Below are 27,532 nucleotides of genomic sequence, written 5' to 3'. Positions count from 1 at the left end.
GTTATGATACGTTTCTTGCACTGAAAATGCCAGGTCCAGATGAATAGAAACCATACGTTTATTTTTATATATTTTAAGCCATAAAAACCTCCACACACTTACAAACCTTTCCAATGCTCTTGTAAACTCTTTTTAAACTCTTAAACACACTTTTGAGACACATCCTTACGTATTCAGCGGAAGGTTATCGTCTGAGTCCAGAGCCTCAACAAGGTGGTGAAGGGCATTTCACATTCAAGCGCTTTAAGGCCAGCAGGATACAAATAACATCAGGCTGATCCTGCCACGATTTGTCCCCCGGTTCAAATCACAGACAAACAGGATCCCACAGCTGTTTATGTTTTTAAACTTATTTTGCACAGAGAGGCATTTTTTGAAAAATGTAGCAATGTTGAATATTATTACACAGAAAAAAAAAACAACTACACGTAAAATAATCACACCGTGACTCCCATGCCTTTGTAAATGGAGGGACAGTAATGCATGTTACTGCATGCAAACCTGCAGATAGTCAGATTAACAGTATTTTGTCTCTATCTGCAATTCATCTCACGTGAACAATAATGTAGCGCACAGCGTGACGTGAAAAAAGACACATACCTTTGACGTTGCGTGACGAACTCTGTATTCCTCGTCCACACCTAAACGCAAAAAAGGAGTTTTGAAAAATCTCAGTTTTCGCTGATTCGAAACGCCGTTTATGTGGACGAAACAGCTGCGTTTTCAAAAACACCCGTGTAGGTGTGGACGTAGCCTAAAAGAGTCAGTAGTTTATTTTATCACTACCTGTAAGTTATTGCAGATTACTTGTTTACTAAATTTTTGAGGTGTGAATAAACCGCAATGGAGCAAACTATGGGCGTGTGTGGTTGGAGGATGTGTTAGTGCGTGCGTGCGTGCGCGCGGGGGATGCGCAAACATTTTTCATGTAAAACAAAGGGGGGCCCAGCAAAAAAAGTTTGGGAACCACTGGGCTAGAAAATGCTTATTTAACTGCAAAAATCATTAAAATCTACAGAAAAAAAACCCCAAAAACCCCATACCTATAGGCCCCCAGAAACCTGTTATAAAATGAAATTCCTGCAATATCAATTTAGAGATAAAATCATGATGTATTAAGTCCACTAAAGGTGAACCACGATGTGGTGTGGGAATACAATAGTAGTTAAACTATGTTCCAACTATGAAAAAGAAGAATTTGATTGAAATACCACAGAACTAGTAAAAAATATACTTAAACTACTCCTTTTGCTGCAGGAAGCTCATTTCTCTGTAACACAGGTTGAAACTTTAAAAACACAGAACGTTACTGACTGAGGTTATCAGACACCCAAAGCAGCCACTAATAGCTAAGTGTATTTATTGCACAAATATCTGTCCAACATGTGTGAGTGCGCGCGAGATAAGAAGCAGAGAAAAGGAAGGATGTAGCTTAGAGAGTTTCTAATCTATTTTTGGGGTAAAGTGCTGTGTCTACAAGAACTTTATACACAGCAGTTTGTCAGGAAGACTAAAAATACAATAAGACAAACAGGTTTATCTTTCAGTTTGCACAGACACTGAAATGTCTTATTGTGTCTTGCTGTTGTTGATAGAGAAAATGCTTCTGCACTGTTTTTATTGATTGATCGATTGATTGATGTTACATGTTTAGTTGTTCGTATTAAACCAGTTAGATGCTTTCATAAAGTAAAACCTTGTCAGAGAGAGAGGAATGCTAGCTGGTTGATTTTCATGCAAATACGTGACTGTGAATTGCATAATGTGATGAAATGGGGTGTAGATAAAGCAATGAACTTCCCCTTTCAAGATCTTTGAAAAACATATTACAGAGTTTACTGACAAGTTAAGCTGGGAGCAGTCCTGAGGTAAGTAAAGACGATATTAGCTTTTCATTTAATTTTTCTACTTGAAGATTAGAAAAGCTATGAGGAAACTCCCTTATGAGGCTGTATTACAAAATGGACTGTGTGTGTGTGTTTGTGAGAGAGAGAGAAAGTGATTGAAAGAGAGAGGGAGGTCGCTTCCAGGGCAGTTGCGGTGTATACGACTGATGTGATGTGCTTTCCACACCAATCATTCGTGAACTAACATAAATATACAAGTTAAAGTAATGGTGTAACTGCTGCTCTGTATCTCTGCTAAACTGAAATTCTCTTTTTGATTGGTTTAAGAAACAAAAGCGTGGACACCAACAACACCACTACAGAAAATCAGACCGAGATGGAGCCTGCCCGTGTGGTGCTGTGGAGCAGCTCATGTGTCTGCCTTTCTTTGACCATACTGGTCATCTTTTGTGTGTGTTGTTTGGTATGTAGCAATCGTTTTATATTTGTCGTTGTGGAAACTATTTAAAGGTTTACTGCAAAAGACCAACACAGCCTCAAAATGCCCCAAAATCAAGACATGGAATTGAAATATTAATCATCAAAATTGTGATGAGTGATTACTTCAGTGTGCAGAAAGAGTAGAACTGTGTCTTTGTGAATCCAGAGAAAGCATATGACAGAATGACAAAGCACAAACTGGCTTTGAAAGCACTGGTGCAGGACAGGTATGAGGACAGTGTGGCTGGTGGTGGTGAGGTGGGGCGAGGATTTCATTGGGGATCGCCTCTTAACTCCTTTTTTAATTACAATGGTGATGGACAGGCTGACAGATGAGGTCAGGCAGAAGTTTCCATGGGCTGTGCTGTTGGCAGGTGAGCAGGTGGAAGAGATCCTGGAGAGACGAAAAAGGTCAACAGACGCAAGACGGAAAAAATGCGTGTGAATTAATAATAATAATAATAATAATAATAATAATAATGGATTGCATTTATATAGCAGTTTTCCAGGCACCCAAAGCGCTTTACAATGCCACTATTCATTCACTCTCACATTCACACACTGATGCAGGCAAACCACAGTTGTAGCCACAGCTGCCCTGGGGCAGGCTGACAGAAGCGAGGCTGCCATATCGCGCCCCTCTGGCCATCACCAGTAGGCGGTAGGGTAAAATGTCTTGCCCAAGGACACAATGACAGGGACAGAGAGAGCTGGGGGATTGAACAAGCAACCTTCCAGTTACAGATGAGCTTCCCAACCACCTGAACCATACACAATTAGAGGAGGGGGGGGGGGTTGAAGACGGGTGTGACAACAAAGGTGTAAGGGTCAGAGATAGATGAGTTTAAATAACTGGGGTCAACAAACAGCAGACGGTGCAAAAGAGAACTGAGAAACAGAGCGTAGGCAGGGTGGAGCAGGTGAAGATAAGATGTGTGACAGAAGGATAGCAGCGAGAGCTTCTCTTATATCCTGTGGTATAAAATGTGGCCTTTTCTTTTATACGTGCATCATGTTTTTATCTCTGTTTGCCATCTTCCAATCTCTCAGTGTAAGAAAGGAGATACGGGGCTAATAGTGGAAACAGCAAATTTATCATCAGCTCAAAATAAAATCCATGTTACATATTTCTAACTTTGTACTCTCAGAACAGTAAAGCTATATTCTCAGGTCTTCAGCCAGTTTCCCTGCACGTAACTGTACTAAAGTGTATGAAATGCAAAATTACTTTACACACCTTTTATTTAAGAGGCATTATTATTATTATTATTTACTTTTGTTTTCTTAGATTTTTTTAACTGTGTTTTTCATGTTGTCAGTGACACCCTAAACTTGATCTTATCCTGAATAAAGTACCAACAAAGACAGAAACAAGACTTCATCACCACATCCCTGAAACATTTTACTTAAGTTTCATTATGTCTTTTTAGAGACTCGGTTTAAGACAGACTGTTATGTTTATTACCACATCAATGTAACTTTCATTTACTTTTCCTATAGGTGCAAAGGAATAAAACTCCTATTATCTATTACACAAACCTCCTCATTGCCACAGTTATCCAGATTTGCACTATGATGATGATGGTGTCAAAGTCTGATGACAGGAAAATCTCCAACACTTCTTCTCTTGTTTTCTACTGTGCTGTGATGGCTAATCTTTACTTCAAGGTGTGCATTGCCCTGGAAAGGTATCTATCTGTCTTTCAGTGTGTGTACTGCCTCTGGGCATTGGGTTTCAATGTGCAGCATCTTTATGGTCATAAATATTGTGTATTGTGATAATCTGTACAGCTGCTTGTCTTGTATTGCAGGTATTTGTTCATCGCCTGCCCACTGTTGGACTGCATCAGGCAAACTAAGGGTTCTGTGCTGCTCTGTGTTCTGGTCTGGGCTCTTTGTATTGTCAGTATTCCTCCTGCCACAGTCTTACAACAATATTTCCGTTTAATTTGTTTCACCCTCCTGCCGGGTCTTCCGTTCATCTACTGTTTAATTGGGATCCTACAAGCGCTGCCTGCTGCCACCGCAGTACCCACTGAGGAAAAGAGAAGAATTGCAGGAACTTTAGTTCTGCTGTTGCTTAACTACTTTCTGATCGTACTTCCCACCACCATTTTTTATATTTTAATCGTCTCACTTCATTATCACTTTGATACTGATATCCCAGATATCGTTTTGACTTTGTCTCTGCTCAGTCCTTTTGTAGACTTGACTCTGTTTTGTTTCATGCGGAAAGGGCCCATCGACAAGCTGCTGGCATGTCTGTGCTGCTGCAGTATGGACAGCCCTGCAGCTGACGTAGCATCAGATCATCAGAGTGGCTGATGGGTGCAGAGATGTGGGTTTACTTCAGCAGAGACAAGTGGAGAAAAAAAGGAGAAGCAGAATTGCAGAAAAGAAAGAGAATTTAGTTTCCCACATATTTCTCATGTTTGTATGTATTTATATGTCCTGATTATAATTATGGCATTTCCTCTTTCATAGAAAGTTTTATAATACAAACTAGAGAGTAAGCAGGAAAATGTAAATAAGCCATCAATTCAAAGCTTTTTGTGCATTATTTTTATGGAAGTTTTTATTTTTTAGACATTAATAAAATTAAGGTATGTTGTTGCTCCAGTGTGCCTTTTTGTTCTTTTTGAGTGTTTTTTTTTCTTTAGTGAAACTCTTGTTGATGTTAAAAATATACAATCATCTTCTAATTCTGTCATGAGATGACGGTGAAGCTGGCCATAAATACTGTCCGTTGATTGCCATGAATTAACTCCAGGTGAGCTGCCCAGGTGAGAGGAGGGCAGACAATCATCCCCACAGGACGCACACACAGCTGCTCACACGGACCATGACAAATTGTCTGTACTAACACTAAAGGAAGACATGAAAAACATCAATTCTGAGACAACTTCAGATTGTTTTAGCATTAAGAGGTTTTTATCCAGAGGTAAAGGAAAGTGTGAACGCTGACTGTCTTTAAGTCTGATGTCATTAGCCGTGTGGGCCCAAACTCTGCTGCAGGTGATGGCAATTCTGGCTCTTTTTAGAGAACCAGCTCCTAAATATGCTTTTATTTATTCACTCCACATAAAATTTAAAAAATAAATTATAAAATACAAAAACCAACTACCTACAATTCTATTTTTAACTATTTAAAAAAAATTAAGCTTTCTCCTTTTAAACAAATTTAAAGTGAAACAACACAAACCACAACACAATAAAATATAAATTAATACGCAAAACAAGGAGATTTTTTCCTGCTTGGAATTGCATACATAGGATTCAGTGCATGAATAAACTTTCTGATTCCTTTATCATCCACAACTAAAAATAGTTGGAAATCAAGTGCAATCATTTTTGCCAGGTCTTTATAAATTGAGTTCTTGCTGGGGTCACAGGCTTCTGCAAAAACTGTCTAATACAGCTCTGGGTTGGTTTATGTGGTTGTGGTGGTCTACTGCATGATGTTGTAGATGCAGCAGCAGCAACAGTTGCAGTAGACACATTGGCATCTTCATTAATATCACACTCAACTGACTGTCTTTTATCTTCCCATTGCCCTGATGAGTGGACATCATTTTGTTTCTTTTCTTGGTGTCACTTATTTTCATTACTAGGACTTTCTAATGTGACGATGTTGTCTCTTGTTGTTGCCCTCCCTCCTGCTCTTTTCTTGTGCATGAAGCGAAAAAAAGTGAGAGAGAGAGAGGGAGCTAAAGAAAAAAAGAAACACGATCCTGACAAGGAGCTGACACCTGTCATTCACGTCAATGATCTGGCTCCAAGAGCCGTTTCGTTTGCGACCGACACATCACTAGCAGGTCCATAAGTCAAACGATCACTGTAGGATCACTGAGAGTTACAAACTGTCTAAATTCTTCTATCTGTAATAAAATGATCAGTGTGGCTGCTCTACCAGGTGTAACAATTAAGTTTAACATCCAGGCATCCATGAAAATGGAATTTATGACATTTAAGCGAGTTAGAAGTTAGCAGGAAGTTAACTTCCATCTAAATATAATATGGCATGTCCTGACTGAGGGATTTTTGAAACAAATTAAAACGTACAGCTCTGCTCACATCCAACATACATAAAGACAGAAAACTAAACAGCAGTGACCTTTGTAGGGTTACTGAAGTTTGGCTAGCTGCTATATAATGATGCGCTAGGTGATCGCTAGCGACACAGCTATGTTAGCATAATATAAACAGTGAAGCTGGAGGATGAACGCTAACTTTTTTCCCCCCGACAAAAGTTAACGTGAGGGTTCCCGATGGTTAGGGACAAATACAATCGCATGGCAGGATGCTGTAAACGGACCAAACTTCAGTCAGGAGAACAACTGATATAATCCATCCACAATACGAGGTTAGACATTAATATACTGGTGCATGGGCTGGGCTGTAGTTATATCGCAAGCTTTTAAAAACTGAGCTTGAAAATGAATAGCAGTAATAAAAACTGAGAGAGGCCCACAGTGATCACTGACTGTTTTTAGGGGCTTTTTGAGATTAACATGTTAAAAACACAAAAGTCTTATTAAACACAGGGTAGTTTGGGCCAGGAAGCAGGATTTATCAGGTCATCACTTAAAGACCGGATAGAGATTAATACAAGAAAAGGGAAACAAATGATCAACATTAATACAAAGCTGGCAGTTTAATCTGTAAATGTATGTATAAGTAAAAAATAAAATACAATGTTTTAATTAAGATTTTTGTTTGTTAGTTTCTGGTTCTAACTAATATAAAAACAGAAAAGCTGCTAAAGCTGGAAAGACAGAGCAGAACACAACCACTGAGGCACAATCGCAACAGGGCTGGGCTTAAACCATTGAGAATGAGGGAGAGGCCACAAAGGAACTGAGACAAGCCAATAATAAGGGACAGGAAAAACACAGAGAGCTAAATAACACAGAGAAACATATTCATACAGTTTCAAAAATGTTAAAATGCTCACATGGATAAACAATCTTCCTGCGGTGTGTATGTGTGCTTGAGTGTGTGAGTGAGAGAGTATGTGAGAGTGTATGTTTCTTTGTCACTGAACTTAATGCGAAATAATGCAATAATGCTCACCAGGAGCGAGAGGCGGATGGATCCAGGAGGACCGAGCCATCCGCAAGGGTACTGGAGACCAAAGACAACTTATCTCAGCGACATCTGCACTTACAGCTAATGAGTCCCAGAGGTGAAAGGCAGCTGACCTCTCCAGGGTTCAGGACTTCAGGTGCCAAAGAACTGCGCCATACAGACAGAGTTAATAGATACACGTAGACATTGAGGGCTAGCAGGAGGGACCATGCGCTTACCTGCTGCTCTCTGGCAGGTAGCTCCATGCCCTCCTGGGTTTTAAATGCACCTTAGAACACACAATGAGCGGGTGGAGGGAGGTTTGGAGTCTTCTCTCACCCCCATTCTCTACGACCTGCTGGAGCGGGGGGGCTAGGAGGAGGAGTTGGCCGTCCGACTGCGGTCTGGAGTGTGGGGCCTCCCTGCTGCTGCGGAGTCGGGGCGGTCTGCCTCCCCCCACCGCAAGGAAAAGGGTAATACCACCTGGGTCTGGGTGCAGTTCCCCCCTCCAGGGGCAAGGGCACCTAGACCCGGTTTGTAGAGTACGCTTGGGGAGTGTGATCGTGTGTACAACGTCTCTTTATGTCTGTCTCCACGTTGGTTGAGTGTGGAGTAAGTGCATATGAGAGCATGAGGGTGGGAATGGATGTTTGTATATGTGTGTGCCTGTATTTCTGTGTCTATATGTCAGGTTGGGTGTCAGGCGCCACCTCTCTGGGGACATCTCAGGCCCTCCAAGGTTTGGAGGCCTATCTCCCCCTACCACCACTTCCCCTGCCAGTGGCGGACTCCCTCAGACATCGGTGCGTTGGTGGTTCTTTGTGTCCGGGGATGGGCGTCCGGGTACACACTGGCTCACTCCTTGGCGGCCGCTTATCGGGGCCTGGAGCCTGGGGCTCGCTCGGGCCACTTCGGAGGTGGGGTGCCCCCGGCCTCTCGGCCTGGGGCTCGGTCACTCAGGCACAGCTGGCTGCCGGCGGAGCTCACAGGCGCGTCACTGCAACTCCCCCTGGCTTCTGCTCCGCGGCTGCTGAGTGAGCCCTTATCTGGGACTCTCCTCAGCTCTTACTGGGACAGTGGCGCAGCTGCCCCTCTGTTGGTCTTCCTTGGTCTCTTGTGTTCTGGGGGCCTCCAGAGGCCTCCAGAGTTGAGATCAAAACTCCAGACATCCAGATGTCTGGAGTTTTGATCTCCATACCTGCTTCATGCCCTGGAGGACGGGGCTGTGGCCCCCCCACACCCTCTAGCAGATCATTACATGAAGGAACCTTTAAAAAAAAAAAAAACAAGCGCGTCCATGCTCACAGGTGTACACACGGGTGATCACACCCACAAACTACACCCTTTTTGGCTCCTACCTCAAAGCACACTGTGTTCTGTTGATCTTATGTGCTGCACAATAATGTTTAATATTTAGTATTTACTGTCATATTCCCATATATCATTGTGATGTTGTTTACTCTATTACTCTTGTTCTCTTCTGCTTGTTTTCTTTTTTCTTTCTCAGCAGGTGATCCAGGTGATTGATATATGCATTTTTTTTCTTTTTTTTTCTGCTCATTCTGTTGGTTTTTGTCTTTTGCCCTTCTCCCCCGTCCCTCTTCTCAGCTGTTTCTCTTTCCCTCTTTCTTTCTCCCCTTCTTTCCCCCAGTCCAGTCTGTCCCGTATTCAGTAAGTGAAAATAAAATAAACAATAAAAGGTGAATCAAATGGACCATTACGGCAAGGCTGGGATGGTCAGTTTGGTAAAGTAAATCCGTTGGGCATCTTTCTTTGCCTTTAGACAACAATTCTGATGGCAAAAGAGCCAAACGGGACAGGCAAAAAAATAAAAAATAATAATAATAATTCATAATGACGTTAGCCGGTCCTACTGCCCGGCATCAAAAGTGTTGTGATGGATTATACTTTCATCTGTCTTTGCCCAACATATTGCTGCATGTTTGTATTTATTGCTGTTTGCTAAAAATAAAAAACTGGATGTTAAAAGAAAAAAAAAGAGTTAATAGATTTCTCACTGATACGGTGAAGTTAGAGGCTGCATGAAGTGAGCGACAACCTGTTAAAAAAAACAATGTGTGAACTGGGTGTAGGATCAAAGTCAAAGTCAAAGTCAACTTTATTGTCAATTCTGCCACATGTACAGGACATACAGAGAATAGAAACTTCGTTACTCTCAATCCCTAGATAAAATAGAAAATGAACATTTAAATATAAGAGTGATTAAAAATGCAAGTAAAATATTTTAAAGTAAAAAAAATTAAATAATATAATACAATTTTACATATAACAAGAAAGCTATACAATATACAATATAAGGGTAAATGACATTGAGTGCAAACCAGGCAGAGTAGTAGTAGTAGTGCAAATAGGATGCGATTGTCACTGCAACTTCCCCTTTGAAGACAAACTTGTCATATTGCAGATTTTCTGACTGCAGTCTCTCTCTTATTGTTAAATCATGAACACTGACTGTAACTGACACGCGTGAGGCCTGCAGTTCTGTAGATGCTGTTCTGGATCCTTTTGTGACCTCCTGGATGAGTCCTTGATCCACTCTTGCAGTAACGGTAAGTCAGTCATTCATTGGAAGGTTCACCACTAAGTTTTCTCCATTTGTGAAAAAAAATATCTCTTATAATGGTTTACCAGAGTCCCAAAACCTTAGAAATGTCAACGGACCAACTCAGGGGTGTCCAACTCCGGGCCTCAAGGGCCAGCGTCCTCCAGGTTTTAGATCAAAGTTCATTACCAGCCCCAACCAGACTGAGGCCACAGCAGTATAACAAAGGGAGGATTCAGGGTCACCTGATCCAGACCTAAATACATGCTTTATCAAAATGCTCCAGTGCGGAGAAGTCAGTGTGCGAGAAATATGCTCTCTCTTTGTAACCCTGTCAGTACTCTTGATGTGGCATTTTGGTTCAGTTGAAGGCTTTTCCTGCTAAAAATAAATTACAGTAGTCCAGCTTAGAAGTAATAAATGCATGAACCAGTTTTTCAGCGTCACTCTGAGACACGATCTTTGTCATTTTTGAGATATTGGAAGACAGCAGTCCTAAAAATCATAGAAATATGATATTTGACCAGATGCTTACTCTGGGTGTCATTACTGTGGCTTCCCGTAACACTGTGAGGAATATTGAAGTGGTTTTTTTTGACCAGGGTATGTCCTGGTCGAAAGGATATGTAGGACTGAGTACAAAAACTGAATTCAGAAGAAAAAATGTGAAATCATCCAGGTCTCGAAGTTAAAATAAAAACTATTTTATTGTTAGTTCTACCGACTTTTCTCCTAAACCTTTCTAACCTATAATTTCATGTGAGCATAATGGTGAAATGATAATCTTTTTCTGCCACTAGCTTTTTTTGTCTTCTCAAGAAAATTTGGTCAAACATTTTCCAGCAACTCGACCACAAAAGAGTCAGTCAGAGATGGAGTCCACCCTGATAATGACGTGGATCAACACCTGTGTCTGCCTTCCTTTGACTATCCTGATCATCTGTTGTGTATGTTGCATGGTATGTAAAAAATTTACATTTATGTGCTTGTGTATCCATCAGCCTGAGATCTGAATATTTATTAAATTATTTAAAAAATAGAGCTGCTGTTCAACTAACGGAAGAGGGGAAGTGTAAAAAAGTGATTGTTAAAATTAGATTGTTAGTTTCACATAAATTTAAAGGTCTGACTTAAAAAGTTATTCCAGTTATAGTCTTACTTCCTCTAACTGTAAAAGTATCTTGTTTATTACTTGCAGTTAGAGGGTGAGGGAAAGCAGCGAGAGGTAACGAGAGCGTAGAGAGATAAAGACAAGATATAAACTGTGCTTTAGCCTAACTGTAACCTGACCACTTAAAGACAAAGCAACAAGGTGATATATACCAGTTTTTAAATTGTGTTGATAGGCCAGTAAAACCAGAGTCATAAACAATATATACATTGCGTTTTTTCCTCAATAGTTTTGTCACGTTTCCTGCCTAAAGACAGCGCAGCGAGTACTCTCTGCTTATGAGCAAAGAACAAAATAGGGGAAGTTTTAGGAGAGAGAGAGAGAGAGAGAGAGAGAGAGAGAGAGAGAGAGAGAGAGAGAGAGAAAGACAGCAGAAAAAGAGAGAGAGAAAGACAGCAGAAAAAGAGAGAGAGACAGTTTTGAGATGTGAGAGATTTGTGACGTTTAGCGTGTTTGGAGTGTGTAGTTAATGTGTTGTCTTGTGTAGTTAGTGTGTGGTGTTGTGGATAGTTTTGTGTTGTGTGTCAGAACAATGAGGCGACTGCTGTCTCCAGGTAGAAACAGCAGTGATACACCTGCTGCTGTCAGACCTGCAGGTATCAGGCTGTGATGTTCTCCTTTATAGTGGACAGAAATAATGTTTTTGGAGTGGCACAAATAATTTGTGGCATCTTATTGAATGCAAACAGCTGATTGTTCTGTAAATAGTTTGAAATGGTTATTTAAAAAATCAAGGTAAAAGGTAAATGGATGCAAATAAATTTGTTGTTTGCAAAACTTGTGCATGTGATTTTAAAATTGACCATTTTTATTTGTATTTAAAGTTATGAAATATGATCATTAAACATTTTTGTGGTTGTTACAGTAAAAAAAAAAACTTTTTCTACTCTGATTTTATGTTTTTTGTCTGATTTGAGATCAATTGTGTTAATACAGTGTGTCAAAATGAAAACAAACTTTTTTTTTAAAGTAACGCAATAGTTACTTTTCAAGTAATTAATTACTTTTAGAATATTGTAATTTAGTTACTAACTCTACTTTTTGAAGAAGTAACTAGTATTACTTTTTCAAAGTAACTTGCCCAACACTGTCATTGAGGCAGATGTTTTTAATTTTAGCAATACTGCAGAGGAAGCGAGGCAGTCCTCAGTGCAGAATATACTCTGTGAAGCTTTCATGTTAATAAAACTGTTTGATCACTCGCATAACAGCATTCTATCCCTCTACAGCACAACACAGCTAGCATAGCCACTCATTGGCTGTAGAGGTACAGGTTCACTTTATTTATTTTTTTAATTTGTCGCTCATCGTAGAGGAAGGAAGGTTTTCTTTAGTAAGACAAGAAAGCAGGCTGACTCAGTGTTACACCCACTGTTCCTGTTTCCTGTCTCTTATGTCACTGATATTTCTAATTACTGAGAACAGACTTCGCTGTCCACACTACAGTCTCCAGAAAACCTGGTATATAAGTAGATTCATTTTGAAAGTAGACATGCTACTGCATTAATGTGAATTCATTGAATATTTCCTGCAGGTGCAACGGTGTCAGGCCCCTTTCATCTATTACACAAACCTCCTCGTCTCCAATCTACTCCAGCTCTGCATAACAATGGCATTCATGAAAGAACCTCATAACCAGGTTTTTGAGACCATTCTCTACTGTGGTGTGATGGCCAGTCTTTACTTCAAGTGTTGCATTGCTCTGGAAAGGTACCTATCTGTCTTTTAGTGTGTGTGTACTTGCATGTGTTTAAACATTATATTGTACAGTGAAGCATCTTTATAATCAGTGATCTATTATTCTGTACTGTGATCATGAGCGTCTCTGTCTGTTTTGCGTTGCAGGTATTGTTTCATCGCCTGTCCGTGGTTAGACTGGCTCAGACAAACTAAGGCTTCTGTGCTGGTCTGTGTTCTGGTCTGGGTCTTTTGTATTGTCAGTGTCCCTCTGGGTGTAGTGTTGCAAGAATTTGTACGGTTCATTATTTATGCCCTCCTCCCCACTCCTCTCTTCATCTTCTCTTTAGCTGGGACCATCAAAGCTCTGCCTGCTGCCCCTTCAGTGCCCACTGAGGAAAAACGAAGAATCATTGGAATGTTGGTTGTTTTGCTGCTTAACTACTTTTTCATGCTTCCCACAATCATCATTCATAATTTAATAAACTCAAGCTTGATTGACCCCACACAGATCCATGTTATGTTTGTAATCTCCTTTTTGCTCAGTCCATTTGTGGACTTGATTCTGTTTGTTTTCATGTGGAAAGGACCCATTGACAGACTGCTGGCACTTCTGTGCTGCTGTAATAGAGACAACACTGCAGCAGATGAAGCAGGAGGTGGTCAGTGTGAATGATTATAGGACAGACTGACGTGGTGAGTGAATAGTCAGAGACAAAGGGAGAGTGAAAAATTGCAGCCAAATAGTGTCAGAAATGCAGAGAAACTGGTTGATCGGTTCTTTTCCCAGTGAGAACTTGAGTCTCTACAGTGCAATATTCTTTGCGGCTTGAAATTAAAGGGCAAAATTTCTTCCAGAATCATTTCTCTTCATATTTTTTCCAGATGTTTCTGACTTAACAGAGATTAAACAATGGTACCTATAGTTCTGTAATATCTTACAAAAAGTAATGGAAATGTATCCAATAAAGTTTATTCTTGTTTTCTCTTAAGATGTTATGTATTTGTCTGTTTACATTTTATGAATTAAACAGATTTTTGGTTGGATTTTGTTCTGTTATTAATGCTGTTGTGCTGCTCTTTCCAGGATGTTGAGAATCATTCTCCAGGTTAGAACAAAGTGGCACCATTTGACTCTTGTAGAGGATTTACATTTTTAAACATTTGTACATTCACATTTATCGTGGTTTTGCACTGGAGATCATTGAGAGTTTAAATTTCTCAGTGCCAAATATTCCATATAAGACTGTAAAAATGTTTTTTTTTTGTCCTCTAGATGGCGCCATGGGTCAGAATGTGTCTCTATTACTTAAATAAAATTAAGTTTCAGTACAAATGTTTCATCAATAAAAATAACGTACTTAGAAGAACATATTTTGGTTTAGCTGGAGAGGTTCCAAGATTTGATTTGGCAGATTTCTGCACCTGATGTCTTTCTTCTTCTGTTTATTATTATTATTATTGCTGCAATTGTTGTTATTATACATGTAAAAGTATCTTTAAGTTTAAAACAAACAAACAAACAAACAAACAAATGGAATCCAGTTTTGTAGTTGTTCTTTGGCATCTATTTGGCCCGAAATATACTTGGTTGGTTTCAAGAAAATACTGTAGTTTGAGTTATAATAGGTTAAAATGAACCTCTATATATATATATGGACTATATAGACTACGTGAAGTACCCTCTAACGTCTGCTAGATGACGCTAATGCAGCACCAAACTCAAGCCCATAGCACAAGTTACCATCAAGTGTGGGATCTACCAAGGAGATGCTCTGTCCCCACTGCTGTTCTGCATAGGCCTGAACCCCCTCAGTGAGATCATTGACAAGACTGGCTACGGATACCGACTATGAAATGGAGCAGTTGTCAGCCACCTCCTGTACATGGATGACATCAAGCTGTATGCCAAGAGTGAACGAGACATTGATTCACTGATCCACACTACCAGGCTATACAGCAATGATATTGTAATGTCGTTCGGACTGGAGAAATGTAACAAAGAGAGGGAAGGTAGTCAGAACTGAGGGGACTGAACTACCAGAAGGCAACATTACAGACACAGAGCACAGTTACAAGTACCTGGGGATCCCACAGGCAAATGGGAACCATGAAGAGGCTGCTAGGAAAGCTGCAACCACCAAGTACCTGCAGAGGGTCAGGCAAGTCCGGAGGAGTCAGCTGAACGGTAAGAACAAGATCCGGGCCATCAACACCTACGCCCTGCCTGTGATCAGGTACCCTGCTGGGGTAATAGGCTGGCCAAAGGAGGAGATAGAAGCCACTGACATAAAGACAAGAAAGCTCCTTACCATGCATGGAGGGTTTCACCTCAAGGCCAGCACCATGAGGCTGGACGCTAAGCGGAAGGAAGGAGGCCGGGGACTGGTGAGTGTCAGCACCACAGTCCAGGATGAGACAACGAACATCCATGAATACATCAGAAAGATGGCCCCAACTGACAGCGTGCTCAGTGAATACCTCAGGCAGCAGAAACCCAAGAAAGAGGAGGAAGAGGAGGAACCATCATGGACGGTCTTTTTTTTTTAGTTCTTTGTGTGGTAATCTATTAGTTTTCTATTATTTAGTATTAGGTTATTCTTGGTATTTGCTGATGTAATATTTGCAATGCATTTTAAGGATTTAGTTGTGAGTCAGGCATTTGTGTGTTCTAAAAAACTCCCCAAACAAAAGCCATTGCTGCATTAATAACTCTGTTTTCTTACATGCATAGAGAGAGAGATCCTGTTAAGAGTGACTGCAGGGGTTCATTTACTAGAAGGGCAAATTGAAATTATTAGTTTTTAAACTCAAGTGAATTGGGGTGCAAACTAAAAATAAAAAACTGTCTTTTCACTGTAAATCTTAAAAATTACCCTGCAAGTGTGACTGCATGCGGGTGGTGGGCGGGGTTTCACGATTTGCAACTTCCCCGTTCAAGACAATGTGAAGGCAACTAGAAGCATGGAAATATAAAACTGGCTCTACTCTAAAAATCACTACTCTTGTTTGTATTTGACTCTGAGTGGAGTATGGAGTGTTTAAAGTTGGCAACGACGACGTCTCTGTTCAAGACAGACGGGGACAGATATCATGTTTCAGAGTTTGATGACTGAGACCGTTGGAACATTCCTGAGGCAAGTAAGGGCAATGTTTACACTTATCACACTGCTTCTGAAGAACAGCATAGTCACAAGAAAACTGGCATTTAGTAATAAAGTATTATGAGATAGACTACTATGCTCTTTTCTTTTGTGCTTGCAGGGTGCTTTTGTATAAATGCAGAGAACAGAAATGTGTGTACTGGTAACTGTTATTGGCTGTACTTGATTATACTCAGATTACTTGATAAAAACTTGATCAGAGAAAATCAAATATTTCGTTTTCACTAGTTTAATACATGCTGACTGTGAATTCCAGTGAATGGGGGTTGGTACACAGCAAAATCTCCAGTGTTAAATTAACATTGGAGAGTGTCTATATGGGTCCACACCTCTGAGTGTTAAATACAACACTGTTGAGTGTTAAATTAACACTTTTGACAGTGTTATATGTTTAAAAGTAACTTAGTCAGTTTTGAAGATTAACAATGGCTAACGCTGAGCAGTGCTGATTTTCTAACACTGGAAAATAACTCAAAATGTTAGAAATATTCCAGTGTTAGAAAATCAGCACTGCTCAGCGTTAGCCATTGTTAATCTTCAAAACTGACTAAGTTACTTTTAAACATATAACACTGTCAAAAGTGTTAATTTAACACTCAACAGTGTTGTATTTAACACTCAGAGGTGTGGACCCATATAGACACTCTCCAATGTTAATTTAACACTGGAGATTTTGCTGTGTATTTTTAAAGTTGACTACCACAACTTCCTCCTTCAGTTTTCACCAGCATTATCTGCATTATATTTCATGTGTGGGCGGTCTCGAGGCAAGTGAAGGCAACACTTGCAATTAGTCACATGTTCTTTTGTGTTTGCAGTGTGCTTATCTATGAATGTTGTGAATGTAAATATCTGTACTGGTACTGCACTAACTGCACTTGTTTAAGATCATATTACTTGACAGAACACTGATTTATTTTCACATATTTGCTTCAAAGTAGCAGTAAATATGTGTATGAACCTGATGAATACAATATAATAACACAGCCGTCTATATTATTTGTTACCAGTTTTCTACATGTACTTTTTATTGAATTTTTTCATCACTGTAACTACATGGAATCTCCCTTTTCCACCGACAGGTCTTTCTTTGAAGAAAAGGTGAACAGTGCATCTTTTACCAGAGCTCCATCCCTGAATGGCAGATAGAGATGGGGCCCATCCATGTGATGATGTGGATCAATATTGGTGTCTGCCTTCCTTTGACCATACTGGTCATCTGCTGTTTGTGTTGTGTGGTATGTAGATAATCACTAAATATTGTGCATTTTATGTCTGTCAGTATAGGAACAAAAAGAAGAGTTTTCAAAACAAATATAATTAAAATAAGAAATATGTTTCCGTTAGGAGAAAAAATGGATGGAAATAATTTTGAACTGATTCCAGCAATCTTAATGTGTAATTTAAAAAACTGTGATAGACAGTTTAATACAAAATATTGTCCAGCAAGCTATTTTTTTCATGGTCCAAAGCCTGATCCTTTTAGCTGATGCCAGGAGACCAAAATGTCTCTATACTGTCCACCTGTGCACTGAACGTCCTTTTCCTTCTTGCGGTCACGTGCACAGATGCCGGTATAGATGCTTATTCAGTACTTAAACATTGAACTAGCACTATAGCACTATTAGTTTTTGTTAAATAAAAATTAAAATGGTGTAATATGTTGTGCACTGTTGTTCAGCTGTAAGACCTGCAAGACCTGATCAGAGGAATATAAACCTTGTTTTTACCCCGACTGTGCTATACTAGTTAGGGATAATTGAACATTTCACTGCGACACTAACATGGGCAGTATCGGACATATAGACTGGATGGGTCCAGCACACCATTGAATCCTATCGAGATCTTTAAAATTACTTCTGTGGTTTATTGGGAAACGCGAACACCGATTATCCTGAATGGGTACCTGTCACACTGGATGGGGCTGTGCTTAGGCTTCTAAGGGTTATTCCTTTATGAGTCCTGACATAATATAATCAGCTGCATCTGTTATAGTTTACACGTTACAGTATACCCAGAAAAGCTTTCACACTTACATGCAGCTGTGACCTTAAAAAGTAGGTCATTTGGGGTCAAGTGACAAAGAAGTGAAAAATGAATCACTATAAAAAAGAGAAAATTGACCCCTAGGGTGTGGTTAAGTGTAATGATCGTAATTTCATGTTTGTTAGAGTTTATACTGAACAGTAAGTCCAGGTTAATGTGCAGGTTTGCAGTGAATTACTATGTTGGTGCAGGCAAGACTGTGATATTCATGGTGACTGGTTAGGTGCTGTGTGTGTGTGTGTGTGTGTGTGTGTGTGTGTGTGTGTGTGTGTGTGTGTGTGTGTGTGTGTGTGTGTGTGTGTGTCACAAAGCATGATTATGAGAGAGATGGGGGTGGGTGGGAGTGATGGGAGATGTTTCAGGGTTGTTCCTTCATTATTTTAGGGTCACTGAGGCAAATTGAGAGTCTTGAGATTTGGTGCTATATAAATAAAGCTTCCTGTGTATGAGTGTATGTAACATCTGAAGGGATTTTAGAGTTCACATTGAATAATCTCAGTAAGAGGATTAATCATTACTCACCCAATGTGGATTTAAGAATTTGAATGATAATTTTTCTCTACTCATTTTTGCTTTGTTGGATTGAAGTCTGAAAGGAGCTGGAGGACTTAATGAGTCACTGCTCCCTCATTTGGACTTCATTGGGTGCAGTCTGCAGAGGGCTGTCTGTGACCATGAGCACTGGCCACTAAGTGGCAGTGTTTCATCAGAAGTTAGTGCAGTTAACATCTGGACGTAGGCAACTGAAGCTGCCTGCATTGCTTGGTTGGGTCTATCTCTTGGAATTGGAAACTCAAACCATTTTGGAAAACTGCTCCAGACTTACTACAAAGGAGTAACTGCTGATCCACAACACTGAGTGTACAACCACTGCCCACACACTGCCTGCTGTACCACAACTTACACTATGTTTCCACATCTGTCAAATTTTAACCCCCACTGATGGCAACGGCCACTTTTCTAATAGAAATCTGCTAAAAAAAACTTTATGGGGTAACGATGGTAAGGCAAAAAAAAAAAAAAATCATGATAAAAAATAGTTATGAATAATTACGAATAAAACAACAGGGAAAAATAAGAGGAGACGGTTGCAGCACAGTGTGGGGGATTATTGTAAGAGAGTGAATCTGAATGATGTGTTTTACTTTCTAAAACTATGGTTGTTTAGCATGTAGTTAAAACCCTGCTGCTAAGTGGCGCACTGGTGACCTGTGGGTAGTTAACAGATTAAAATGAATAGAGATGGCATGAAAATATTACATCTGTTAGTTTGTACATTAATCAGTGTTCCTGTAACTTCTCTGTTCACATCAAACCGTTGTGTGAATTAAAATGTAAAAGTTAAATAATGCTGACAAAGTGCCTGCACAATTTCAAGGTTAGCCTTTCTATCATCCAGTAGAAGATGCACAACACCTGGGTCTCATAGCTTAATCAGAATGTTTCACTAAAGGAGTAAACGTTAATATACTTCACAGTGAAAATATTTGGAAGTGAGGTACTCTCTAACATATAATACACATCCCATCAGATAACAAGTGCAACATTGTAATACCGCACATGACAAAACATTGTCTGTTTAATCTGACCTCATAGATTGCTCTATGATGGAGTTGAACACATCTTGTTATTATTTCATATTCTGACTAATAATTGTATGTCCTGCAGGTGCGACGGGATCAGGTCCCTGTCATCTATTACACAAACCTCCTGATCTCCAATCTAATCCAGATGTGCACTATCATCATTATCGTGGCAAAACCAGATGATCATGAAACCTACATGATGTCTTTTGTTATTTACTATTTCGGTGTCCAGGCCAGTCTTTACTTCAAGTTGTGCATTGCTCTGGAAAGGTACCTGTCTAACTTTCAGTGTGTGTACTTGCATGTGCTTGAGTACTATATTGTACTGTGAATCATCCATATTTTTAGAAATAATATATTCTCTACTGTGAAAATTAAGTTATCTGTCTGTCTTGTGTTGCAGGTGTTTTTTCATCACCCGCCCACTGACGGACTTTATGAGGCAAACCAGGAGTTCTGTGCTGGTCTGCATTCTGGTCTGGGCCCTTTGTGTTGTCAGTGTACCTGTGGCCATAGTCTTGCGTTATTTTCTACGAGTCCTTATTTTGATCCTAGTCCCTGCCTTTCTGTTCATCATCTGTTTTGCTGCGACCCTCAAAGCCCTGCATGCTGCCTCCACAGTGAGCACCGAGGAAAAGCGAAGAATTGTAGGAACTTTGGTTCTGTTACAGCTTAGTTACTTTCTGATGATCCTACCTGCAATTACTGAGTTAACTTTTGAATTTCACCCACATGACACTGTCAGAGATGTTGTTTTTATCTTGTTTCTACTCAGTCCTTTTATGGACCTGATTTTGTTTTTTCTCATGCAGAAAATGCCCACTGACAAGCGGCTGGCTGGTTTGTGCTGCTGCAGTAGGTGTAGCAGCAGCTCATCATTGTGAGGAAAAAGCAAACGGCTGTTGTACTACAGATTTAAGCAGCAAAAACTATTTTATTTTATATGCTCGAATATACAGAAAATAGGTTTAAATGTTAAACAAATTTCTTCCAGTCAGAGAATGTTGCATATAATTTAATTTTTGCTTGATGCGTAAAGTTAAAAGATTAAAAATAATAAAACTAGTTTTAAAAAGAGACTTTTTCATTTGATTACATTTTATATGATGGATTATGCAGAGAAACTAGAATTGGTCTGAAAAATCTATTGCTTTATCACCTATTCAGGTTGTAAATCATGTTTTTAAAAAGTAACTAAGTAACTAATTACTTTTGAAAATAAGTAATCAGTAAAGTAACAGGATTACTTTTTGGGGGAAGTAATCAGTAGTTAGTTACTGATTACTTTTTTCAAGTACCTTGACCAACACTGGTCTTGTGTTGCCATCTGCAACACTTGACCACTGATGGATTTTATGAGGTAAACCAGGAGTTCTGTGCTGGTCTGAGTCTGAGTTAACGTTTGAATTTCACCCACATGACACTGTCAGAGATGTTGTTTTTATCTTGTTTCTATTCAGTCCTTTTATTACGGAGCCCCGCAGGGGACATGGGAGAAAAAAAAAATTAAGACGGACTTTTGTGAGATCTCGCAAAGGTTTTAGCCACATTCTTCGGAGGCCACCAGCTCGAAGCCGACCGGGAGGTCGAGGCACGATGTGCCGGGAAAGCGGTGTTCCTCCCGGCTGTAGTAGGTCTCGACCTCCCGTTAGCTTCAAGCTAGTGGGTGTCAGATCTCCGAAAACGTCGGTGCACTTTTGCAAATATGTGATGTCTTGTAAACCGAGCAGGTATCTGACGTTTACACAACTACATTCACGCCTCAAAATATCTTAAAAGTGTATTTTGTGACCCAGAAAGAGTAATATTACAACTAAGTAGCTGCCGCCATTGTTGGAATTCAACTTTTGCGGGGTCTCGCAAAAGTTTTGCGAGATCCCGAGTTTGTTTTGCGAGATCTCGCAAAAGTTTTGCGAGATCTCGCAAAAGTCCATCTTATTTTTTTTTTCTCCCATGTCCCCTGCGGGGCTCCATATTTTATGGACTTGATTTTTTTTTTTTGCAGAAAATGCTCAGTGACAAGCCGCTGGCTGGTTTGTGCTGCTGCAGTATGTTGCAGCAGGCCATCAGTGTGAGGAAAAAGCAAACGGCTGTTGTAGCTTTAAGCAGTACTGTGACAATAAATCTGCATCTCCATGTGAATGTATTCATTTCAGAATTTTATTTTATAATTTTTAGTTCTATAGTGTTAGTTGCATTTTATTTACTATATAGAGAAATCTTTTACATTACAATGTTCACTGCAGTTTAAAATTATAAGGCAAACTTACATCCATCTACAGAAGCTTTTTCCTCAGCCGTTCCTAATGTCTAGACTAATTTCTTCCTGGTTAAATAAAGAAAATAATATAAGGCACTATTTTTTCCATAAATTCTTTTGTTATTTTGTGTTTTGCTTTATGATGTCATGTACCATCTATGGTCTGAATTGCTGTTAGTAATGCTGCTGTGTTTTTTCCAGGAGGACTCATGAATCAGATCACGGTGGTATTTCACTAAACTCCACAATGAGAAATAAACATTTAAGCATTTCAAAATTCATAACGATAATGGTTTAAATTTGAGGATACTATTTAATGCTCTCGGACTTTTAAGCTCAGACGTTTTTAAAATATATTTGACCACTAGATGGTGCTCCCAATAGAGGATGCTTTAATGTTAGTTTACCTCCACTTTTTTTTAGATTTGAAGAATCATAGAAAATAGGCCAGTGTAAGTGCTCTTGGCAATAGCTTTGTATACATTTATGATGTTATATTTTTCTTCTAAATCCAATCTGGAAGCTGGATGGCTGCACTGAAAACTGAAGGCTCTGCCTGCCATTCTACTTTCAAATACTCCAACCACAAGTAAGCCTGCAGTCTGAGACCGAAGTGCTTTAATGGAGGCGCAGGGTTTTGAATTTCATTCTGGATTTAATAGGGAGCCAATGAAAGGAAAACAGTATATGAAAAATCTGCTCTCTCTTTCTAGTCCCTGTCAGTACTCCTGCTGCAGCATTTTGCCTTAAGTGAGGCTTTTCAGGGAGTTTTTAAAACATGCTGATAATAATGAATTACAGTAGTCCAGCCTAATAAATGCATAAACGCATAAATGGCTTTATAGAGACTTTCTTTTCAGAGGAGCTACAGTATCCAGAGTCATACGTAGTGAAGATTTGCTATGCTTTTACTTAAACTTAACCACTTGTGTCAGTAAATCTTCTTCCAACTATGTCATCACTATGAGCCTACACAGACTGCTTTTTTGGGTCACTAGATAGTGACATGGAACTGCAAATGTTGGCATGATGGATGAACTATTTGCAAAAGAGGGTGTGTTAAGGACATAAAGTGGACTTTAATGTTACTAATGTAATTAGTAAATGTTTCAACTTATTTACCTAAATATTAGGGATGGGTATCGAAAACCGGTTCTTGTTGAGAACCGGTTCCCACTGTTTCAATCCCTTGGAATTGTTTGCCATTTTTGCAAACGATTCCCTTATCGATTCCAGTCGCCCTGAATGATGTCACCACGTTGCGGAGCGTCATTTACCTGGCAGGAAACATGGTGGCTCAAACGCTCTTTAGTTTGGTTATACTTTACGAGAACGGATGACAACAGGGCAATTGCAAAGTAGATATTTCCTTTAAGGGAGGAAACACTACGAATATGCAAAAGCATTTGCTCACAAAACACGCAATGACCTTAAATGAATGTCGTGTTTTTAATTCCGCTCCAGACTCGTGAATCTCGTCCCAGCAGCAGCGGTAACGTTTGCACGTCCTCTCCCGTTAATGCAGCAGGTAAATAATCAACTAACAGTGCATATTATGTTAGCGCGATCTGCCTTATTACAAAACCTGCCATTACTGTGCATTTAGGCGACCATGATGAGAGAGACAGACAGAGTCTGGCTCAGATGCTGGCACTTCTCGCTGCAGTCTACCGGTAGCGTCTCCTTTCAGGCCAGGATAGATGAATGTCACCGAGCAGAGACTAAGTTTGTGGTCAAAGGCTTGAACCCATTTGCCACAGCAGATGCCCCGATTTTCGATAAGTGAATGTGTTTTATTGCAGGCAGGGACATTACTGGATATTCTTGTGTAATTGCTACAGAATAATTTATGTTATACTTTGTTATTGCTACAGAAGAATATTTATTTTATTATTTTACATTTACAATTTTTTTTCCTGAGGACCCTGTGACACCCCATTGAAGAGCCGTAGGCTGTGGATCTCTTAAGGATCTCTTAAGATCTAACTGCTGGGTTTGTAAGGCCATGTTACTCCTAAATTTCTATCTTGTTCAAAGAGAAGATATAAAACAAAGTTCTAAGCTAATCGACCTTAGTGTTCTCCTTTTTTAAAAAGAATCGATAAAGAATCGAATCGTTAAACAGAATCGAAAATGGAATCGGAATCATGAAAATCTTATCAATACCCATCCCTACTAAATATACACTGTTACTGTCTGCAATAAATGTATTAGTTAATAGCTTTCAGCAATACTGAGTCTTGTTTTTATTTTTACAGATGTTCGAAATCATATGTTTAGGCCTCTGTCCCACAGTCACAGAGACTCGTTGGTGTCCCAAAGAAAGCTGTAGAACTATTTAGGCATTGAAGTCAGTACCTACTGACTTCGGGCGATCGTGGCTCAAGCGTTGGCAGTTCGTCTTGTAATCGGAAGGTTGCCGGTTCGAGCCCTGGCTCGGACAGTCTCGGTCGTTGTGTCCTTGGGCGAGACACTTCACCCGTTGCCTACTGGTGGTGGTCAGAGGGCCCGGTGGCGCCAGTGTCCGGCAGCCTCGCCTCTGTCAGTGCGCCCCAGGGTGGCTGTGGCTACAATGTAGCTGCCATCACCAGTGTGTGAATGGGTGGATGACTGAATGTGTAAAGCACTTTGGGGTCCTTAGTAAAGCCCTATACAAATACAGACCATTTACTGTGGGTATTCTACATGTTCTTTGTGAAAATGAATCAATTTCTCTTTCCCTCTTTCTTTCTCCCTTTCTTTCCCCCAGTCAAGTCTGTCCCGTATTCAGTAAGTGAAAATAAAATAAACAATAAAAGGTGAATCAAATGGACCATTACGGCAAGGCTGGGATGGTCAGTTTGGTAAAGTAAATCCGTTGGGCATCTTTCTTTGCCTTTAGACAACAATTCTGATGGCAAAAGAGCCAAACGGGACAGGCCAAAAAAAAAAAAAGAAAAAAAAAAAAAAGAAAATGAATCAATTTAGGGAAATTTATGGTGATGTTTGTTGTTTTGCAAAAAAAAAAAAAAAAACGGAAAAGAGTTTTGATAATAATAATTCTGATTAATAGTCTCCCTGTAAGATATGTGAGTAAATACAGAAATTTAATGACAACTCAGTATTTTCCATGCAGGTATACACCTAACAGTCACTTTAATGTTAAAGATGAATAAATGTTAACATCTGACAGCAGGAAAATGATTGGCTCCCAGATGGATTGTGTCGAAATCTGATTGGTTTAACTGACTAAGAGATTGTGTAATTTAAACCAATCAACAGCATGAGACACACCTGCATCTGGTGTGTCCAGAAGAGCAGGTGTTGATTATCATGAACAACTGCAGATTAAGATCACTAAAAACTGGATACAGTGAAAGGAACATCAAACACTGGAGCCAGGTGTGATATAGTAAAAGGTAAATATTATTATGTATTATTTTTTGTATATATATTTTTTAATGTACAATTTATTATGATATTGTGTATGCATGAGAAACTAGTAGCACTTCCTTTCTTTTTTCTTCCCTTCTTTTTTTTTTTCTTAGAGATCTCCTCTATGAATACATCAGGTATTCACGTATTTTCTAGTATTTAAATTGCGCCAAATGTATTTTAACCAAATGCATTTCATATATATATATATAATATATATATTAGGGGTGCAACGATATTCGTATCGATATTGAACCGTTCGATACAGTGCTTTCGGTTCGGTACGCATATGTATCGAACAATACAACATTTGTAATTTATTTTATCAATTTTCCTTCTGACGATGCTGTCTGTGTTGAGCGCTCAGTGAATCTGCATTCGACTACTCCGCCTAGGCTCGACAGTGCAGCCTAGGCGGAGTAGTCGAATGCAGATTCACTGAGCGCTCAACACAGACAGCATAGTCAGAAGGAAGAGCGCAGGGCAAGCTAGCGAGACAGAAGTTAAGCTCTCCTTGTAACAGGCAAATTGAACCTCATTCAGATCTGGCGTTTGGAATTATTTTGGTTTTCATGTGACGTATGACCCTGAAGGTAAGCGAGTCATGGACTAAAGTAAAACAGTATGTTGGATGTGCCATGCAATGCTCAATTACATTGGTGTGAACTAGTGTGTTAGCGCAGTTAGCTCGTTAACGTGTTGGCCGTCTAGCCCCATGCACAGAGCGATCGGCGGTAGCTCGTTAACGGAGATTTGCCGTGTTGTGGCGTTAAGGTCATTTCAACGAGATTAACCTGAAAGCACTAGTGGGAACACAACGAATATGACTGCACATTTACGCCGACATCATCCTAGTGCAAAGACAAATACAACAAGCATGCTACTAACTTTAGCCGAGTCATTTAGACAGCTGTTAGCACATGATTCTCCTTATGCTGCTGAGAATATAGCCCAGAAGAAGCGGATAGTATAGCTTTTATTTTGGAAAGAGCCATTTCTCTGTAATAAACTCTCTTTTCCAAAGATGAGTGATTCCTCAATCAGATACAGGGCTCGCAATATCGCTAGCCCGACGTCCCGGAGCTAGCGATTTTTTCAGTCGGGCTACCAAAATCTATCTCTTCCCTGCCCGTCGGGCTATTGTAGGAAAAATATATGTCAATGCTTTTGCATTCTTTCAGAAATGTAGCTGGGTAATTATGTCATTGGCATCGGTGAGCCACTGTCAATATGTGACATATTGAAGTCGCGTTTGAATTTGCGCTTGTTTTTTTGCTTTCACTTTGCAATCGTGCGAACTGTGTATAGAGAGCGACAGCACTGATCTGTGAGTGATGATAATTTGTGCACCAATTCCTCTGACATCGTCTTATTAATCGTTAGCTTACTATGCAAACATGACAAGTGAAATCTCCCGCAGCTTAAACATGTGAGAGGTTGATCGCGCAGAGAATCGCTGAGCTTATGTGAGTGAGTGTGTAAAAGCATTTCAGTTCTGCTGAGCCAAATAAGACAGGTCAGGGTGAAGAAGTGACAGCCAAAGAAAAGCTTACCACAAAACGGAGAAGTTATGACAAATCAGACTATAAGGCAAAAAGAAAGTGCAGCTTTATGGTTTCATGGACAAAAGAATTTCTGTGGCTGCGATATGATGAGCTAAATAACCAGGGCTGCACATAAGTGGTCCGCAGGTGCGCATTCGCTGTCAAAATAAAAAACACGCACAAGGGTTAGGGTTAAATTTAAAAACTGTACTTTTGAGTTAAAATATATATTTATAATTTTAATAAATGACAAATAAAAAATGCATGAACATTTTTTTTGTATCGAAAAAATATCGAACCGTGACACCAAAGTATCGAACCGAACCGAACCGTGAATTTTGTGTATCGTTGCACCCCTAATATATATATATATATATATATATACATATATATATATATAATTTTTTTTTCTCTTTTTGTGTCCCGTTTGGATCTTTAGCCATCAGAATTGTTGTCTTAAGGCCAAGAAAGAAGCCAAGCGGATTTATTTTACCAAGTGGATCATCATGGCCTTGCCATATTGGTCCATTTGATTGACATTTTATTTTCAGTTGCTACAAACGGGACAGACATGACTGGGGGATAGGACAGGGAGAAAGAATGAAAGAAAGAGAGGGAGAGAAAGAAAACCAAAGGGGAGAAGAGACGGTGAGAAGGGGGGGAAGAAAGAAAAAAAACAACAACAAACAAACAAAACACCTGGGTCACCTGTA

General features: G+C 39.7%; 3 protein-coding genes across 4 annotated transcripts; all 3 read left to right on the top strand.

Moving 5' to 3' along the window:
• Window positions 1–2,223: 2,223 nt before the first annotated feature.
• LOC147315751 (uncharacterized) lies at window positions 2,224–5,130 on the top strand. Its single transcript, XM_086258026.1, has 3 exons — window positions 2,224–2,310; window positions 3,828–4,015; window positions 4,139–5,130. The coding sequence occupies exons 1-3, from the start codon at window positions 2,224–2,226 to the stop codon at window positions 4,650–4,652; spliced, it is 789 nt and encodes a 262-aa protein (XP_086114152.1). The 3' UTR covers window positions 4,653–5,130.
• A 5,699-nt stretch (window positions 5,131–10,829) lies between these two features.
• Window positions 10,830–13,481, top strand: LOC147315750 (uncharacterized). Its single transcript, XM_086260168.1, has 3 exons — window positions 10,830–10,916; window positions 12,663–12,838; window positions 12,974–13,481. Exons 1-3 carry the CDS (start codon window positions 10,830–10,832, stop codon window positions 13,479–13,481), a joined length of 771 nt encoding a protein of 256 aa, XP_086116294.1.
• Window positions 13,482–15,734: 2,253 nt separating this feature from the next.
• Window positions 15,735–22,010, top strand: LOC147315749 (uncharacterized). Of its 2 annotated transcripts, none has more exons than XM_086258024.1 (4): window positions 15,735–15,942; window positions 17,052–17,207; window positions 19,684–19,871; window positions 20,005–22,010. In XM_086258024.1, the coding sequence occupies exons 2-4, from the start codon at window positions 17,121–17,123 to the stop codon at window positions 20,483–20,485; spliced, it is 756 nt and encodes a 251-aa protein (XP_086114150.1). In that variant the 5' UTR covers window positions 15,735–15,942; window positions 17,052–17,120; the 3' UTR covers window positions 20,486–22,010. The 2 variants fall into 2 exon arrangements, with proteins under 2 accessions (XP_086114150.1, XP_086114151.1); XM_086258025.1 differs by having other exon boundaries at window positions 15,735–15,946.
• Window positions 22,011–27,532: the final 5,522 nt, after the last annotated feature.

This window comes from Aulonocara sp. 'chitande type north' Nkhata Bay, linkage group LG13 (assembly GCF_057382095.1).
Source record: "Aulonocara sp. 'chitande type north' Nkhata Bay isolate Kocher_YH1m ecotype deep benthic linkage group LG13, A_spYH_male_GT1.1, whole genome shotgun sequence".
Taxonomy (NCBI): domain Eukaryota; kingdom Metazoa; phylum Chordata; class Actinopteri; order Cichliformes; family Cichlidae; genus Aulonocara; species Aulonocara sp. 'chitande type north' Nkhata Bay.
Note: the sequence above shows the minus strand (reverse complement) of the source record. Positions and strands in the feature narration are given on the sequence as shown.